The sequence below is a fragment of the Engystomops pustulosus genome, chromosome 5 (genome assembly GCF_040894005.1).
Source record: "Engystomops pustulosus chromosome 5, aEngPut4.maternal, whole genome shotgun sequence".
NCBI classification, from domain to species: Eukaryota; Metazoa; Chordata; class Amphibia; order Anura; family Leptodactylidae; genus Engystomops; species Engystomops pustulosus.
Genome location: NC_092415.1, coordinates 25,429,693 through 25,448,181, shown reverse-complemented (window position 1 = coordinate 25,448,181; position 18,489 = coordinate 25,429,693). Strand labels below are relative to the sequence as shown.

General features: G+C 42.1%; 1 protein-coding gene across 45 annotated transcripts in view; it reads left to right on the top strand.

The window, feature by feature from the left end:
• Window positions 1–18,489, top strand: part of RIMS2 (regulating synaptic membrane exocytosis 2) — a 443,591-nt gene that overhangs the window by 75,594 nt on the left and 349,508 nt on the right. For 40 of the 45 annotated variants that reach the window (XM_072151364.1, XM_072151362.1, XM_072151360.1 and 37 more), the window contains one exon: window positions 5,072–5,083. The exons of the other annotated variants lie outside the window; for them this stretch is intronic. In XM_072151364.1, coding sequence (XP_072007465.1) covers window positions 5,072–5,083 — 12 coding nt within the window. The remainder of the gene's footprint in view (window positions 1–5,071; window positions 5,084–18,489) is intronic. 45 annotated transcript variants of the gene reach the window in all.

The following is an 18,489-nucleotide window of genomic DNA, read 5'->3' as shown; positions in this document are numbered from 1 at the left end:
ACATCTCAATGGCATGTGCTCGCCTCCCACTTTCCCCCAGATTACTTATCTCCTTGTAGCTTGTAGCCTCTCTCTCTGCTCCTGGCAGGATGTAATCAGTGAGAGTCTCTGAGCTCCGTGCAGGGGGCGGGGCTAAAGGCACACTGCAGAGACAGACAGAAACTCAGCTCCATGATCTCACACAAAAATCCCAAGATGTCCGTCACCTGACCCTAAGTGAAAAGTTACTGGGTTGTGTCTAGGGGGAAACTGAAATTGTGTGCACCAGGAGTGATAGAGACAGGTTGGACTTATATCTGTGACATGCTGCATTTTTGTTTATTACAGTGAATTAGAGAATGTGTTATTTTGTTATCCTGAGTACATATAAGAAACTTGTCTTCCTGGGAATATCCCTTTAAGCTTAAAACATATAGGCAAAACTCTTTGACAAACATAAAGCATGATACTGTGTCAGGCATATGACATGTCTTTTGTAATTTATTTGTATTTTTTGATAAAATTGTATAGTGGTTGATAGTTCTGGTTGTCTTTAGTATTTTGAGGTTTTATCTTTCCTGTATTAATTTGTTGTTTGAGGGTTAAGACTTCTCAGAAGTGTTTTGGAATTTCTAAAATGAACCTTCAAATGAAGAACTGAGATAACTTGGGAGATATGAAAACAGCCGAACTTTTTTCACTCTGTTTCTGTAACTCCTATAAACTTCTATGGGAATTACAGAAATAGTATCTACTGTTTGCTGTCTTCATACAATCTGACCACTGCAGACTGAGGAAGGGACAACAATTCACAGCTTATAGATGTAAGAAGATCATTGATAAGACATTTATAGGTTTTCCATGATTTAGTTGGAAATCCCCTTTAAACAGTGTCTTCCCCTTCCTTAAGCATTGTAATCTGGTGACAGTATGCTGCAGAGAAATTTACTGTGATATCAATATTACCTTATTATTCCTATCCATTATGCTGTATTCGAGAAATTCCCATTTTAATTTGTATGCTAATGAGGCAGTTGGTGAACTTGAGGGATGTCCTCAGCACCTGTTGCATTGCTATTTCTGCCTGGACCACTGCCCTCTCCATTCGATAGGAAGGATATTTGTCTTGTGAGGAGCTTTTGGCAACACTGGGGGAGAGGGAATTGACTTATGTGGAGATAGCAATGCTCCAACTCTAAGGGTGCACCAACTGCCTAATTAGCATATGGAATAAACTGGGAATATCTGGTCAAAGGCATTATAGACAGAAATCATGAATTTTGGAAATTATTGTGCATTTTTCTACATTATCTTGTCAGTCGATTACTCCGCTTGGTGGACATGTAGACTCCCTTTTGATGCACTCAAAACAATTAGGATAGGTTGTAATATTGGTCAATTTCTGACACAGTTCTGGTTCCTAAAAACTTTTTTGTGATGGTGATGCCCTTACTAGCCTAGATGTTTCCATACTCTTTGTTACAGTCATGTAAGATCCAGAAGTGATACCGAAATGACAGCCATCACCCGACGTCCTGCCAAAAAACTCACCAAGAGCTATGGAGAGCTCAGCCCGTAGATCACATGACCACAGTGCCTAGATAACCTTCAGTTTCATATTTCCTATAAAACTAAAAGTGGAGGCAAGATAATAACTTTGGCAAATGCTTTGATTGATCACATCCAATATCCGGATGCAAATTTTACAGTCCGTGCTGCACCTAATGGGAAATCACGAATGATCACAATATGCTAAATATAGCCATGTGAGTAATAACTAATGGGGATTTACTGTACAAAACACGTAGTTTGGGATTTAATTCAATTAGCAACCATATTAAATATCTCCCAAATCACAAGGTTCAACAAATTAACAGTTCCGTATGACGTACGCAGCTCCGTTCTTGGCACTTTCATCGCAGCCGGTCTGGCATCTACGATGTAAGTGTTATCCAGAGCGAATCTCAGCAACTTGGTATCGAGCGTCATCCTCCGAAACATTATTAGTTGCTTGATACATTGTAACAGGACTGTAAACATATGAAAATAAATTGCTGATGTAAGTGGATGGAAATAGTTGGAAAGTTTTTTTAGGGGTGTTCCAGAGAAGATTAAAAAAAAGCAGTTTACTGGATTGAAAAAATTTGCTGAGGAAGAACTTAAGGCACAAATTTCTTAATAACTCATCATATCGAGTCCCGAGACCTGGACATTGTGGAAGCTGTGACCTTCTCTAGCCAATTCCGGCATGGCCAGGTGCTTCCTCCACGTTATGGCAGGACATCTGCCGAGACCTGGAGTCTCTCAAAAACTAGCTGTACTCCTGAAGCCCTGACTCAGCCGGGGGTACTAGCCCGTCATGTGGTGGATAAGACTTGCGAAGGGAGCTACTACCAGGCCCTGCCCTTCAAGGCTCCTGATCGTCGGCTACTTTTTTAGAGAAATTCTGCTGGGACCATGAGGCGCCATGCCATTCTGGAAAAGGTTATAGGATAGGGCTTCCACGACTCTGGGGGCCCAACTGTGTATTTCTGGAAAAATTTGTGGAAAACCCCTTCCAGCAGTATGTATATATGCATAAGGGGGCTTCAGGGCCATCACTTGGAATTTTGAGGCCCCTAATTGTATATTTTTTTTGCCCCTACCCGCACACCAGTTTCCCATTATATACAGAGATGAGCAGACCCGAAGTTCCCTGTATATAGATAGCCCCAGCATTGCACATGCCCCCTCAGTATATACATAGCCCCAGCACATGCCCCCTCAGTATATACATAGCCCCAGCACATGCCCCCTCAGTATATACATAGCCCCAGCACATGCCCCCTCAGTATATACATAGCCACAGCACATGCCCCCTCAGTATATACATAGCCCCAGCACATGACCCCTCAGTATATACATAGCCCCAGCACATGCCCCCTCAGTATATACATAGCCCCAGCACATGCCCCCTCAGTATATACATAGCCCCAGCACATGACCCCTCAGTATATACATAACCCCAGCACATGTCCCCTCAGTATATACATAGCCACAGCACATGACCCCTCAGTATATACATAGCCCCAGCACATGCCCCCTCAGTATATACATAGCCACAGCACATGCCCCCTCAGTATATACATAGCCCCAGCACATGACCCCTCAGTATATACATAGCCTCAGCACATGTCCCCTGAGTATATACATAGCCACAGCACATGCCCCCTCAGTATATACATAGCCCCAGCACATGCTTCCTGAGTATAAAAATAGCCCCAGCACATGACCCCTCAGTATATATATAGCCCCAGCACATGCCCCCTCAGTATATACATAGCACCGGCACATTCCCCCTCAGTATATACATAGCCCCAGCAGATGTCCCCTCAGTATATACATAACCCCAGCACATGTCCCCTCAGTATATACATAGCCCCAGCACATGCCCCCTCAGTATACACATAACCCAAGCACATGCCCCCTCAGTATATACATAGCCCCAGCACATGTCCCCTCAGTATATACATAGCCCCAGCACATGCCCCCTCAGTATATACATAGCCCCAGCACATGAACCCTCAGTATATACATAGCCCAAACACATAACCCCCTCAGTATATACAGAGCCCCAGCACATGCCTCCTCAGTATATAGATAATCCCCAGGACGTGCCCCCTCACTATGCAGATATCCCCCAGCAGATGCTCCCTCAGTAAGCCGGTAGACCCCAGCACATGACCCACAGTAAGTAGAAAGCCCCCAGCACATGCCCCCTCAATTTACTCATCTTCCTGTACTCCCTGCAGCCTCCTCCGTAATCCCAACGCTCCTCTTTTTTTACAGAGCACCCCTTGGGGCACTTCCAGTGTATGTGTGATAAAGGGATCCCCAGGCAGATGGTGAGGGGGTGACCAGTGATGTTAGCGCCAACCAGGGGTCACACATGAACAGAGGTTATGAACACAAACTCAGTCTCTTTATTCCAGGACTCCAAACACAGAACTGGATAAAGGGCTGAAGTAGGGGTCCTATCTGCCAGGTCCATGAGGTAGCTAGTGGTTGGATGCAGTCTGGGTGTAGCTCACATCCCTGGTCCTACAGCTTGGGCCTGTCTGGGCAGCAAATGGAGGCAGAGCTGCAGGCCTGATGTACGGCATATCCCTCTAATGGGAGACAACAACAGGAGCCTGCTAGTCTCTGCAGAGAGAATATTTAGAATTTCAGGCTTCCAACCAATGGCTGACCTCAGTGCAGATAAGGATAACAAAAAAGATACAATAAATATCAACATGTTAACATTAACTTTTCCTTCACAGGCAGATGGGAATAACAGCTGCAATACTGTAAATCACCAGTAGATGGCAAATACTTTGGAATAAAATAGGATGACCATAGGAAACTTTACCTTACACTACCAGCGTTGGCCATACCTTACTAAGTAGCTAGGGGTCTGCCAATTCTTTCTATCTGTTGGCCATAGTACGGACATTGATCGGCCCACCATTAAGTAGACCCTTGTCTCTTACAAGATGAGTCTACCCTTATATAACTCAGTGTGTACAGTTATACTCTTGCCATAACCCTTCCAGGTTCCCTCGTGATGTATTATGACTAATATCTTATACAGGCGGTCCCCTACTTAAGAACACTCGACTTACATACGACCCCTAGTTACAAACGGACCTCTGGATGTTGGTAATTTATTGTACTTTATCCTTAGGCTACAATAATCAGCTGTAACAGTTATCACAGGTGTCTGTAATGAATATTTATTGTTAATCCTGGTTCTGATGACAACCCAACATTTTTAAAATCCAATTGTCACAGAGACCAAAAAAGTTCTGTCTGGGATTACAATGATAAAATATACAGTTCCGACTTACATACAAATTCAACTTAAGAACAAATCTACAGACCCTATCTTGTATGTAACCTGGGGACTGCCTGTATTCTATTTCTTATATCAGTATAACTGTCTTGTGTTTTATGCTCATTTTGCTAACCTGTTTCTTACCTGTTTGCCTGTGTAACTTTACTACTGAACATTTACTGTGTTTTCTTCTCTCTTCTGTCTTTTCTTCCTCTGGTTTCCTGGATGTCGCTGCAGGAGGATAAAGTGGTTAGAATCCTTTCTTATCTTATATTTCGTCGGTTGCAATGATTTCATTTTGGTGCATGTTTTACATCCATGCATGGCATTTTCCATGTATTTAGAGCATGTATCATTGTTAGATATGCAAATCTGCGACCTCTTTGGAGAATTTAGAGACATATTCATCATATGCTAAGTGCCCCCAGACACTCGCTGGATTTATCCGATGGCTCCAATACATCCTAGGGGGCACTGCTGGGGCACTTCTACGCCAGGGGGCATATGTATCAGGACCTATGTGCCACGTCAGCTTATTGCTAGCACTTGTGATTATTTACCCCAATCCGCCACTTTCACGCTAGTGGGGCATGAAGGAGCGTGAGGGGGTGCTGACATGTGAAAGGTTGCCGGCTGCGTTTATTACTATGCCGGGCCCTTTTGATGTATCCCTAATATGCAGCGGACGGCGCTTGTACACCGGCATATGATAAATATCCCCCCAGGTCTGATCTGGTGTAAAATTGGACCGGAGCCTGCACTTGAACGGGTGCAGACTACAGGAAGGGAGCAGGCACAGGGCAGGAATACCCACTGCAAGGCCCGGCACCCCCTCCCTCCTCACCAATTGGCAAAGAGGACGAAGAAGTCGCAATTCCCTACTTTACATCGGGAATAGCGACTAAATCACATCTGGGGAGACATTAATCATAGTGGGTCTCAAGTTCGCCTATTTTTGCGCCTGGTTTGTTCTTTTTTGGTTTGTGATCCATGTATGTTCTAGTTTTGCCTTAGTAAATGCGTTTTGGAATTGTGGCATGTCCGATTTATTTGCGCCAAATTTGTCTCCAATTTTTACCCTATAAAGTAGATCTCATTTGAGATTTGAAAAAAACTTCTCATTGTGATGCAAATGCAGGGACTTAGGCCCCTTTCAGACTTGCGTTTTTCACGCGCGTTTTCTGCGCGTGCTTTTGACGCACAGAACTTGCATTGCACTCTGACCCATTGTAATCAATAGGTCTTTTCAGACTTGCATTTTTTTTCACGCACACATGCTTTACTTTTGCAAGTCACGTGAAAAACGCACCATACAGGTCTATGGAGATGCATCAAAAACGCACCGCACTCTGAGACACTTGCACGTGCAATGCGTTTTTCACGCAGCAATTGCCATAGAAAAGATAGAGCTCAGTCCTGAGTCCTTGAAATTGAATCCGTATTGAAATTGCATTGAAAACGCGCGTGAAAAACTGAGACCCTGAAGAAACTCTGACTGAAAACTGATTGCACTCTGATGCAAAATGTCAGTTTTTCACTGACCAAACCCTGATCGCACCCTGAGCAAACTCTGACGTGATCAGCAACGCAAGTGTGGAAGGGGCCTAAAAGTTGCAGATATGTAAAAAAAAAAGTTCTTGCTCAAATGAGTCTTTGCCTTATTATAATTTACAGGAATGGAGACTGATAATATTCTCAGATCTGTACAATAAGACAATAATCACTCCCAGAGATGATCCCATAGACAATGATGAAGTCGTTACTGGAGAAATTTTACATTTTAAAACTGCTCCGAAGTATTTTCCATGTTGTATAGAGGAAATTTTTCATTTTGGAACCTAAAATTTATGTTTTTAGTAATGTAAAGTGATTTTTTTTGGAAGTGCACCTGCTCAGAATAGGTGCATTTTTGGCGCAAAATTGTTATAGATGCCGAGAAAACATCTGTATAACAGCCTATAAATATAAATAGATAGAGATTTTATATAGAAAGATATTAGATAGATAGAAGATGGATATAGATATATGGATATTCAGAAAGAAAGACAGATAGATAAAAAGATAGATATGAGATAAATAATACAAAAATCAGTTCTAGATAGATATATAGATGATAGATATGAGTTAGATAAACGATAAATAGATAATTACGGTAGACAAATAAATAGAGAGATAATTACGATAGAGATAGATAGAGATGGTAGATTCATAATACATGAATTTGAGGGAGATGTAAAGATATAACATTTAGAATAGATATTAATGAGACATTTTTGTACAATCCATATATTAGCTTAGTTGTCGGTATTTCTGTCCAGCTGTAATAATTCTGCTGATTTTTATGAGACAGATAACACACTGCTTAGCTATTAATCTTGGGCTGTATTCTCACGTGACTTCTTATGATTTATGGTGCGGTCACTAATAATTATGACAATTGGGATAGTTATATTTAACTTGTAGGTGCTGGTAATTGATTTTGGGGATAACCGTGAAGAGTTGATAAATTAGGGTGTCGCTAATATACTCACTGCTCACTTGGTGTGGCTTAGGGGCATCTCAGTTATTGTATCATTATCTTATGTAGGAAGGAAATGTATGATCCGTCTCATAGGGAATATCATAAAGTTTCTTGGAGCAAGTATGAGAAAGCGGCCAGAGCCAAGAGCCGGCGCAGGTTGAGGCACAAGACACCATCAACATTAAGGATCTGGGCCATACAGTACCAGTCCAATCACTTCATTCCTTATATTTCGGCCCTTATGATAGGGCGATAACCCCTCAGATGCCATCGTCATATGCCTTAAAGGGGTTGTACCAAGTAATTGTCATCTAGTAATCACTGCATAGGAAGTGGCGTAACTAGAAGCTGATGGGCCCCAGTGCAAAGTCTGTGCCAGGCCCCCGACTATAATGTATGGTTTATAGTAATAGTCTTCTCATATGGGAACGTGACATCATAAGGGCCCCCTAAGCCTCTTGGGCCCAGGTGCGATCGCAACCTCTGCACCCCCTCAAGTTACGCCCCTGTGCATAGGGAACTACAATCTGATATCTGGGTTTTGAGTGTTGGGACCCACATGATCAAAAGAACGGGAGACACAATTTGTGATGCTCCAATTGTATTGAATGGAGGGGCAGTAGGAATACTCGACCGACACCTTTAACTATCATTAATACAATTACTGTTCTCATGATCCGTGGAGGTCACATCTGTCGAACATCCACAATCAGATTTGGAAGATGAGGAGTGAAAGGCAAAAATGTCAATTAGGAAAAGGGACAAACTAATAGACGACAAACTAATCAAATTCCCTTAAAGGATAGGGGATAACAATCATGAGAACGGACTCTTATCGCCCAGCAACTGATCACTAGAAAAGACTCCCAGCAATCGGAGAACCGAGGTCTCGTTCTCACAGATAGGTAGAGCAGCAGGTCGAGCATACTTACTGCCACTGCATACAATACTAATGGAGTTTCAGAAATTGCAGAGCACAGCGCTTGTGTATCTCCGGCACTTCCATTTATTGTCTATATGAGTCGTGGAGATACTCCAGGTCGTGTATACTTAACACATACTTGACCTGCCGCTTCATTCGGTTATTGAGAATGAGTTATTGAGTCTGTTTTTATGAACAGTAGTTGACAGCCACGGACAGCCCTATTTTGGATAGGAGATAATAATACTTGAGACAAACCTTTAATAGAAACCCTATTTAAAATCCCTTTAACAAACTTAAAGGTACCTATATTCTTATTACACGAACATCCATATTTAATTGGGCTGACCTTAAAGGAAATCCACCATTACATTCCATCATGATAAATCAGGGACACTTAATCACAGATCCAGGCACCGTGACTTGGGTAATATTATATTTGTTATCCATGGCCTCATTCCTTCTCAATTTTTTAAATTATGCTAATGTGCCAGAATGGCTCAGGTTGTGTTTCCAGAGCCTCCTTGTGCTGTAGCTTCACATTCTGTTACACTTTATCACCCTCCTGTTTGCTCCCTCAGTACTTCTCCTCTCTATCTGCCTTCTGTATTCTCACACAGTGGGAAGGGGAAGTGCTACTGCACAGTGTAACGGCCTGTGAAGCTACAGAATGGAGCAAAAGTGGAATATAATATAGACGGTTTGGGCGGTAGCCTGGGGAACAAGCCTTCTAGAGGGCAAATGACCACCCAAATCACCCTCCAAAATTTATACTGAGAAGGACCTTTACCCATGAAATCCTCATACATCTGTTCCTGCTCTTAATACACATGTACACCAGAGCCATTTCAGGACCTTTGAAGGTCCTCAAACTACAGATTGAAAAAAGGCACAAGGACACAGCTTCCAATTCCCCTAGAATCTTAATTCTAGTACCACATGTAGGAAGTGAATTTCCGACTTGTAGGGGCAGTAATATTCTCTGTAATGCCCTTAGTGCATTAGGTGAGAGATGCTCTTCTCATTGTAACAGCTTGTGAATCTGCTGCATGGAGAGACTCATTAGCATAATTTTAAAGGTTGATTTTAGAAGGAAGGAGGCCATGGATGACAAATTTAAGAAGATTACCACAGTCCCGGTGCCTGGATCTAGGAGTAATGTCCCTGGTTTATTATGATGGATTGTGATGGGAAGTGGGAAGCGATTCCTGTGATTTTCGGCCATTGAATGGGGGTTATTAAAAATCTGCCAATCCTGTGACTAGGCCATAAGGAAATCCACGCACGTCGATGATATTCTAGATTTATATGCATAGATTGTAAGGGGAAATCATTGATTGGGGGCGCTGATGCCGAATACTTTGCTGTAATGATGGATCTGACTGGTATAATTAATAAAGCATCTAAGATAGATGAGTTTTCATGGAAACATAAATGTCCTCTTCTTGTGATTGGCTGTGTGTTGCGGCTGCTATTCTCTGGTGGTCCGGTCTCTGGGTAGTAGGAGCTTCCCACTCAGCAGTGCGGGCGACACATTCGGCGCGGCTCAGCGCGGTTAATGGATGTAAATGAACTTACCTATTGAAAAAGGCAAAAAGTGAAACGGTTTTCAGCTTTAATCATTTATCTACTTAAACTTGTATGGATTTAATTAGAAATCAATATTCTAGTTAGGGAAGAGGCCGTATTGATTTTCCCGATTTTTTTTTTTTTTTTTTTTCCGAGGGAAGATGCAAAGCGTCGTTAAAAATCGCACGCAGCGCATCCTAATAAATCATTCTGGAAAGTGGGATTTAGCGGAAATGACTGTCCTACTTTGCAGTGTGAATTCCCAGTTTGTACAGTAAGTATCTCTGGGGATCGCTGCAGGCAAAACCTCAAATCATAAGTTATATAGAGTAGACAAATCCTTTAAGGCCCAATGGACATAGTAATACATCAAATAATGGGGTCGATCCTTGAGTTGGAGCATTTTCCTCGTGCAACACCCTTTCTTGACTGCAAGGGGGCTACATTTGGCTAAATATACAGTTTGTTTATAGAATTCAACTTTAATGTACCGTATATACTCGAGTAAAAGCCAATCCAAGTCGAGGCCCCCAATTTTACCACAAAAACTAGGGAAAACATATTGACTTGAGTATAAGCCGAGGGTGGGAAATGCATTGGTCACAGCCTCCCCAGTATATAGCCTGCCGGTCCCTGCCCCATAGTATATAGCTAGCACCTGCCCCCAGTATATAGCCTGCCACCCCATATCCCCCAGTATATAGCCTGCCACCCCATATCCCCCAGTATATAGCCAGCCCCCTGTCCCAGTATATAGCCAGCCCCCTGCCCCAGTATATAGCTAGCAGTGGGGGAAGCCGGAAAGGTGAGTTTTGATATATATATTTTTTTACTCGAGTATAAGCCTAGTTTGGGTTTTCAGCACATTTTTGTGTGCTGAAAAACTAGGCTTATACTCGGGTATATATTTTGTGCTTTTATTTCACTTGCACACATGTGGGGAGATTTATGAGAAGTGTCTGAGGTAAAACTGTTCTAGTTGCCCAAACAAACCAATCAGAGCTCAGCTTTAATTTTATAAATGGCTGTGGGAAAATGAAAGTTGAGCCCTGATTGGTTGTCATGGGAAACTAGAAAAGTTCGGTTCTCACACACTTTCGATAAGTCTTCCCCTAGATATCTGACAGCAATTTTTAAAGGAGCTTGTCCCATATGCATAATTTATCCACAAAGGACACAACCACGACCCCCTACTTATCCAGTGACTAAGGGTCTCTTAAGCCCCGTTCGAAGGGGGAGGCCAAAAGAAAAGGAACTGTGCACTATATCCACAGTGTAGGATGGGCCCAACAGAGAATTAGAGGATCCTCCCCTCTCCTACTCTACTTGGCCAGAGGTCAAGTAGCAGACAACAGACAATTGGAGGTTGTACTAGGATATACTTCCTAAGACCTAATTGGGGGTGGCCTCCGGAATAATTTTATCTGGTGGGCCAGAGAACACCAGTGCAACCCTATGGGGCACATTTACTAAGGGTCCGAACGCCGCATTTTCGTTGGGTTCCGCAATTTTTTTCAGTTTTGCCCTGAATTTTTTACCGTACGTGATCGGATTGTGTCGTATCAGTTGTAGGCATATAATTTAAAGGGTTTTTTCAGGATAAGAAAACCATAGATGCCTTCCTGTAAACAGTGGGGGGGATTTACTAATTCTGGCGCAAGCATAACTGTCGGCATCGGAGATCAGTCTCCGATGTTTTAAAGTGGCGCACGGCTGTAAGTAAATAATGGTTAGACGGTAATAATCAGTCGTGCGCCATAAAAATGCCGACATCAATGAGATGTGCGCCCAAATCTTACATGGACTGTGTCTTAATTTTGCTCTTTGACCAATTTATTCCTGGTCTACAGTGCACCAAAAATTGTGCCTAAAAATGCCGACAAAATACACATAAATGTGAGGATAATGTAGATAAGTTGGGCCACGCCCACTTGCACCAAAAAAAGACAGAGGAGTCGGGATAGACAGAAACATCTGTTCTTTCTGGCGCAAACTCATTATAAATGATCCGCAACAATTCTGCGCCCCAAAAAAACAAAAGATCCCCGCATTTTTTAGGCGCAGATACGATAATACATGTCCCCCAGTGTGTCGGCATATCTAAGTGAATAAGACTGTGCTGCAATGCCAGACACAACCTGTATACATAGGTGTCGCTGTTTTTAGACACAGCAGCTATATTTTACTAATTTTGTACGACCCCTTTAACATCTGCAAATCCTGTATGTCATATCAGTCACAACATTGTTGTCATTGTCACGAACTAAATGGACACCATCATAGTCCATTTCTACTAATTTGTCCAATGCTGAGCAGTTGAGCGCCCCCTTTCCCTGCAGTTTCCACCAATGAACATTGTTGACCATTATTATTGACGACTATTGAAAGCAGGGGAGTGTATTATAAAATACAGAAAATTCCTCCATTTTCTACAACCCCACTTTGCCTTACTGTATACTTCTTTGGGACTGAGACCAAATGTGCTGCAAATAGACAATTAAAAATGGTCCTTAAAATGCTTTTCTGTTCTAAAATAGGACAGGTGTCAGATCAGTGGAGGTACGACATGATCATCCCCACAAGTCAGCTGTTCTCAGCAGCTGATACACAGAGACTGGAACAAGAAGCAAACAGCGCCATTTTGGTATAGTGGTCAGATGAGGGTACTGCAGCTCCAGCTGATCTGCAGTAAACTAGTCTTGCCACGATGCAGAGAATGGCGCTATCTGCTTCCTATATAATTCTCTGCTGCTCAGAAAAATGTAACTGGGGTTGCAGAGGTAGCAGTCACTACTGGGCCCTGAGGCTTGAGCTCTGCCAAATAAGAAGATATCTGTATTATTAAAGGGTTTGTCCAGCTGCATCCAGTCCTGTGGATAGGGGATAATATGCTGATTGATGGGGGTCCTAGTAGTGGCACCAATACAGCTCATGAGAACGGGAGTTCATTGTACCCCAAATGAATGGAGCATGTGTACGCCCACTCTATAAGGCTGACTGAAGTAGCCGAGTACTACGCTCTGTTATCTCCATCAGCACCATAGAGATGTCTCACAGGTGCATGTCTAATCTGTCGCCAGTAGCGGATTATAAAATATATACGGTTTGGGTGGGAACCCAGGGCCCCAGGCTTCTAAGGGGCCCATGACCACCTGACACTGTTGCCAAAGTGAAAACTGTCCTGTAGACTTAAAAGAGAAGGCTCCTCGGCTATGAAATCCTCATCTTTTGTACCCATGTACAAGGGTTCTTCTAGGACCTTTGAAGGTCCTCCAAAAGCATTCAATCTGTATAACTAAATGTGGACAGAAGGGACCCCCCCCTCCTTTCCTTTCCCAAGTACTTGCCATAATGTCCTAAAATTTCTATACAGCCCTGGGCCCGCGGCTGGCTTACTCCGCCCCTACCTGCCTCTCCATTAATGTGGGATACAAAGGACCCCTGTTCTTGTGATACAAGGGGGTCCTACCACTTGGACCTCCATCAATCAGCAAATTATCACCTATCCTGTGGATAACCCCTTTAATGGCACATGAAATAGATTGGGGTCCCTATTACAGCTAAGCATAAGGTTGGAGGACACCAATCTGATATTAAGGACTTTATTTTTGTGCAGAATCCCCTTTAACAATGCACTTAATAGTGGACACAGACTGTATGGATACTGGACTCTATGGGGGGTCTTTATCATGATGATAAAGCCCCTCTCCGGCCTCTTGATATATCCAGTGGCCGTCTGCACAGCGTTTTATTTCTACGCCAGGTCCTTCTACGTTTCAGAAGTCGCTTGCTGCAGCCAGCGCTCCGGCAAGGGGACATGGACCTCTCCAACACCCGCCACACCCCTCCACGTTCCCCCTTCATGTCCCTCCACGTTCCCCTGGTGTGTCATTTTTGGAAAGGGCAAAATAATCACAAGGTCTAGCAATATGCAAACATTTGCCATTATTTCAGGACCTTAGTGGTATAGAAGTCCTGATAAATACCGCTCTGTGACCGCTTCCGCCATGACGGATGTTCTGATACATTGTCATTGTGATACATTGTTACAGTGATAGAAGCTTCTTTTTTTTTTTTCCTTCCTCCGTTGCTCTGATGGCAGAGAGATCTATTGATCTGGTTAATTAATGTGATGTTAAATAATGGCTCATGCACGACTACGTCTTGGCAAATCCCCTGTTCCGGTCACAGGTGTGTAACAGCATAGTTAAGGTTCTTTGAGTACATTTAGGCATTATGGCACAGCGGGGGGATGAGATGAATATTTCATCAGCCAGATTCAACTTCAGTTGCTGGAAACCAGTGGCGGCATATATAAATAATGAAGACATTGCGGGCGAAGTAGAGAAAGCACTAATGGGTTCTCTTTCTTGTGGGCAACTGCTTCATCACAAGTGGGAAAGTGCTAGGGAGCCGGCGACTACCAGAGAGGTGTCTGTAAGGAGCACATGTGGGATTCCCTGCGTGGTCCAGTAGCGTTCATTGACTTTTTGTTTTATTTTTGTTTTATATGGTAAAACTTTTTATCGGGAAGTTCTGCGGGTTTTGTTTTTGGTTTGGTTTTTGTTTCTTAGGTTTTTTTTACTACTTGGATTTTGCGAGTCACGTTTAGACCAAGGATAACTTTTTCAACTTGAAAAATGGAGTGGGGTAGAAGAAAATCTTGGATTTCAGGTACATCCATTATTATTATCTTTACTAAAAGTAGATTTTATAGTAGGAGCACAGACAGTGTAGTAATCTTATTGTAAGCGCTTTTTTACCCACACATGTAACTTTACCGAACATGTGCCGGATCCTGCAAGTAGCTAAAATCATGTATAATATACATAGATAGATGATAGATAGATAGATATTAGATGGATAGATATATATAGATTATAGATGGATGGATAGAGAGATAGATAGATAGATAGATATTGGATAGATAGATAGATATGATAGATGGATTATAGATGGATGGATGGATGGATGGATAGATATGAGATGGATAGATAGATAGATGATAGATAGATATGTTTAATGTTTTTATGCTATAGATTTAGCAACTTTTGTTAACTTTTCCTTTTATAGGGACTACTTTCTTTAATTTATTTTTATATTTATTTATATTTATGGTATATTATAATTATATTTCTTTACTAGAACAGTATAAATCAATACTGTATAATATACATAGATAGATAGATAGAATGACAGATAGATGTACAGATATATAGATTTGAAGAAGGTTTAAACCAAACCTTTGCATCCAACCAAGGAATAAGCTTCTTTCTTCTTCTTTCTTTTTGGATACTACTGGTTCAGACCAGAAACCAGACCAGACCAAAATAGATAGATAGATAGATAGATAGATAGATACAGGGGCGTAACTATAGTTTGGCAGCCATAGCAGCTGCTATGGGGCCCACAGTGTCAAAGGGGCCCCAGCATTCAGAGTATTGTGTGTGTTATATGTGTGTGTGATTTGTGTATACTGCATGTCTGTATACGGTGATGTGTTTGTGGTCTAAATGTGTGTGCATATGTGATGTGTATATTTCTGTGTATATGCAGCATGGGTGTATATGTCACTGTATGTATGTGTGTATATGCTCTATGAATGTTTATGCCGTATGTGTGTATGTGGTGTGTATATGCTGTATGTATATGAAATGTGTGTATATATGAGTGTATAAATGTGTGTAATTGTAATTCACATGGTGTCCCATTCAGAAGTCTCCTACGGGGTCCTGTCTCTCCTAGTTACTCCCCTGGATAGATAATATATGATTATGGGGGTCTGAATGCTTCTATTCCATTCACATAAGCAACTTGTGGACCCCTTATAAAAGGCCAGAGCTCCAGCTAAATGTGTTGCCTATACATACATTTTTTTAAATTTTACCTATTAAAAAATCTCCTCTAAAGTCATGTGAACAGAGAAGAGTCATATTTTGTCTAAATTCAGTCAAGTTTAGAGGCTGCAGGACAAGTGTAATTTCAGATGGCTATAGTATCTAGAAACATGCTTTTATTCTCATATCAGAGGTAAGAATCTCATCTTTCAGGTCACATCAGGCTTGTGATAAAGGCAATTAAATAATAATAATCTTTATTTATATAGCATCATCATATTCTGTAGCGCTTTACAACTCATAGGGGACATATACAAATAAAATAAGACATTGCAGAATACAAACAGTGAAATGGAACAATAGTGGTGAGGGTCCTGCTCACAAGAGCTTACAGTCTATGCAATACATAGTTAAAAATGTGAACCACAGATAAAGATCCGGTTCCTGCCTGCCCTTATTTTTATTTCAGGAGGTCAAGGAACCACAAGCCTTGTGCGGTCTGAAAGATGTTATTCTTAGCTTTAATGTGACACCGAAAGCACGTTTCTAGGTCCTATAGAACCAAAGATAGCTGTGTCTGAAGTGACACTGCCCCTGCAGCCTCCAAATATGACTCATCTGAGCTAAATATGTCTCTTCTCTGCTCATTTTCACATGACTTATGAAGAGATATTTTATAGATAAACAGGTGAGATTTCACATGCATGAACGAAACGATATTTCATAACTTACTTGAGGGGGCTACTAGTTAAATAGGGTAAAATCGGGTGACTGCTTCCATTTTAATAAATCCCCCCCATAAGGTACACTATTACCATCTGGTGTACATGGCCCTTAAATTGCTGCTCAGATCAGGGACATACCCCAGTACAATCCTATGCAATGTTATCCGTGCGTTCCCCTGCAGTTGAATGACTTGGGGGTTTCGGATATTTGGGAATATTTTGGCTGCTTCCCATCAGTATACAAGGCCGGTGATACTTTAGCCCCCTCTGTAGATGTGTACGGCCTCTCCTCTAGATTTAGGCTAATGATAAGCGGTGACTCTCACTTAGCGCGGTACAGAATGGCAACAATCCGATTTAACCCTTTGGATTCCTGCTGCGAACCTAATACAACGCAGAACAACGCTGCAGACATTAGACATTTTCATTCTTGTGAATTTTTACCCAAAAAAATCTTTCTGGCTCCGATATTTTGAAATGTTGTGTTTGATGCTGGATGATTTATCTGGCACATTGTTTTTTTTTTTTTTGGATACAAATATAGGTAACATATCCATAGAACAAGTGCTCTGCACTCCCACAGATCATAGAGCATTCATCAGGAATTGAACAGCGCCGTTTGCTGTATAGTGGTCAGACCAAGTTACTGCAGATCAGTATTGTTGGAATAAGAGTTTCGATACAGTGACTCAGTTCAGCCACTGCACAGAGAATGGCGCTGTCCGCTTCATGTTCCATTCTTTGTTTATCAGCTGATCTGTCGGGTTCTGGGTGCTGGACCTCCAAAGGAAATCCAACATCAAAATCCATCATCATAAACCAGGGACATTTACTCATATATCCAGGCGCAGGGACTGTGGTAATTTTCTTATATTTGGTATTCATGGCCTTTTAAAACGATGTTGAGTCTGAAGGCCTCTGTAACTAAAGCCCCAAAGCCTCTCTTTCTGTAGCTTCACATGCTGTTACACTGTACAACGCATCTTCCCTCACTCTGCTCTCTCAGCACTTCCCCCTTCCCTCTGCCTGATGTAATCTCACTGCAGCAGAGGAAGTTTCTGCACACAGTGGGAGGGTGAAGAGCTAAGGGAGAGGGGCGACAGTGTAACAGCCTGTGAAACTTCAGCACATAGGGGCTCTGCCAATGCTACTAATGCTGTTAGTGTTACCACAGTCCATTGATGTTTTAGCTTCACAGGCTATTACACTGTCTCCCCACCCCAGCACTTCCCCCTCCCTGTGCCTTATTTGATTTCATTGCAGCAGAGGAAGTTTCAGCACGCAGTGAGAGGTATGAGGAACTCAGGGAGCAGGGGACAGGGGTGACAGTGTAGCAGCCTGTGAAGGTTCAGTAGATTTCCTTAAAATTAGGGGTTGCATCACTTATTATTTGGCTTCTAGTACAAAAACTAAAAAAAAAAAATAATAATTAGCAAATAAAAAAGATTTTAGGCGTAAATATTTATTAAGATTTTTTTCTTGGAGTAAAAAGTTGCATTTTCACGTGATGCTGATGATTTATAAGTGTTTCTTTATGTGATGGAAGTGTTGGTGTAGAATGTACGGTCTGTGCCGGGTTCACACCAGCGCCAACAGGTCCCATTGTTCTCTTCCGTTAAAGAAGAGAACAATGGAAACTGAATCCTGTCACTAGTCACATGACCTTGCACTTAGTATCGGGTGCCATTGACTTTCCTGCCCCCGAGGTCTCCTCCGCTCCTGCTTCCTTTATTTGTAATGGAAAGAATAGCTGAGCGTGTGGCTTCAGCGTGGAGTGCAGTGTTATGTCGCTGACGCAGCCTTTTTTTCGCTCATTTTTCGCTCTCCACCTTCAAAAATCTATCACTTTTAAATTTTTTTTTGTGTACAGAGCTGCTTGCAGGCTTATTTTGATTGGGTAAAGACTAATGACAGGTTCCCTATTTAAAAAAAATACTCTGATAAATATCCCCCCCCCATAAAGTACAATATTCGGCATAGTATTACCATCTCGTGTATGTGCCCCTTTAATTGCTGCTCAGACCAGGGACATACCCCAGTACAATGCTATGCATTGATATGTGTCAATGAGTTTTATCCCA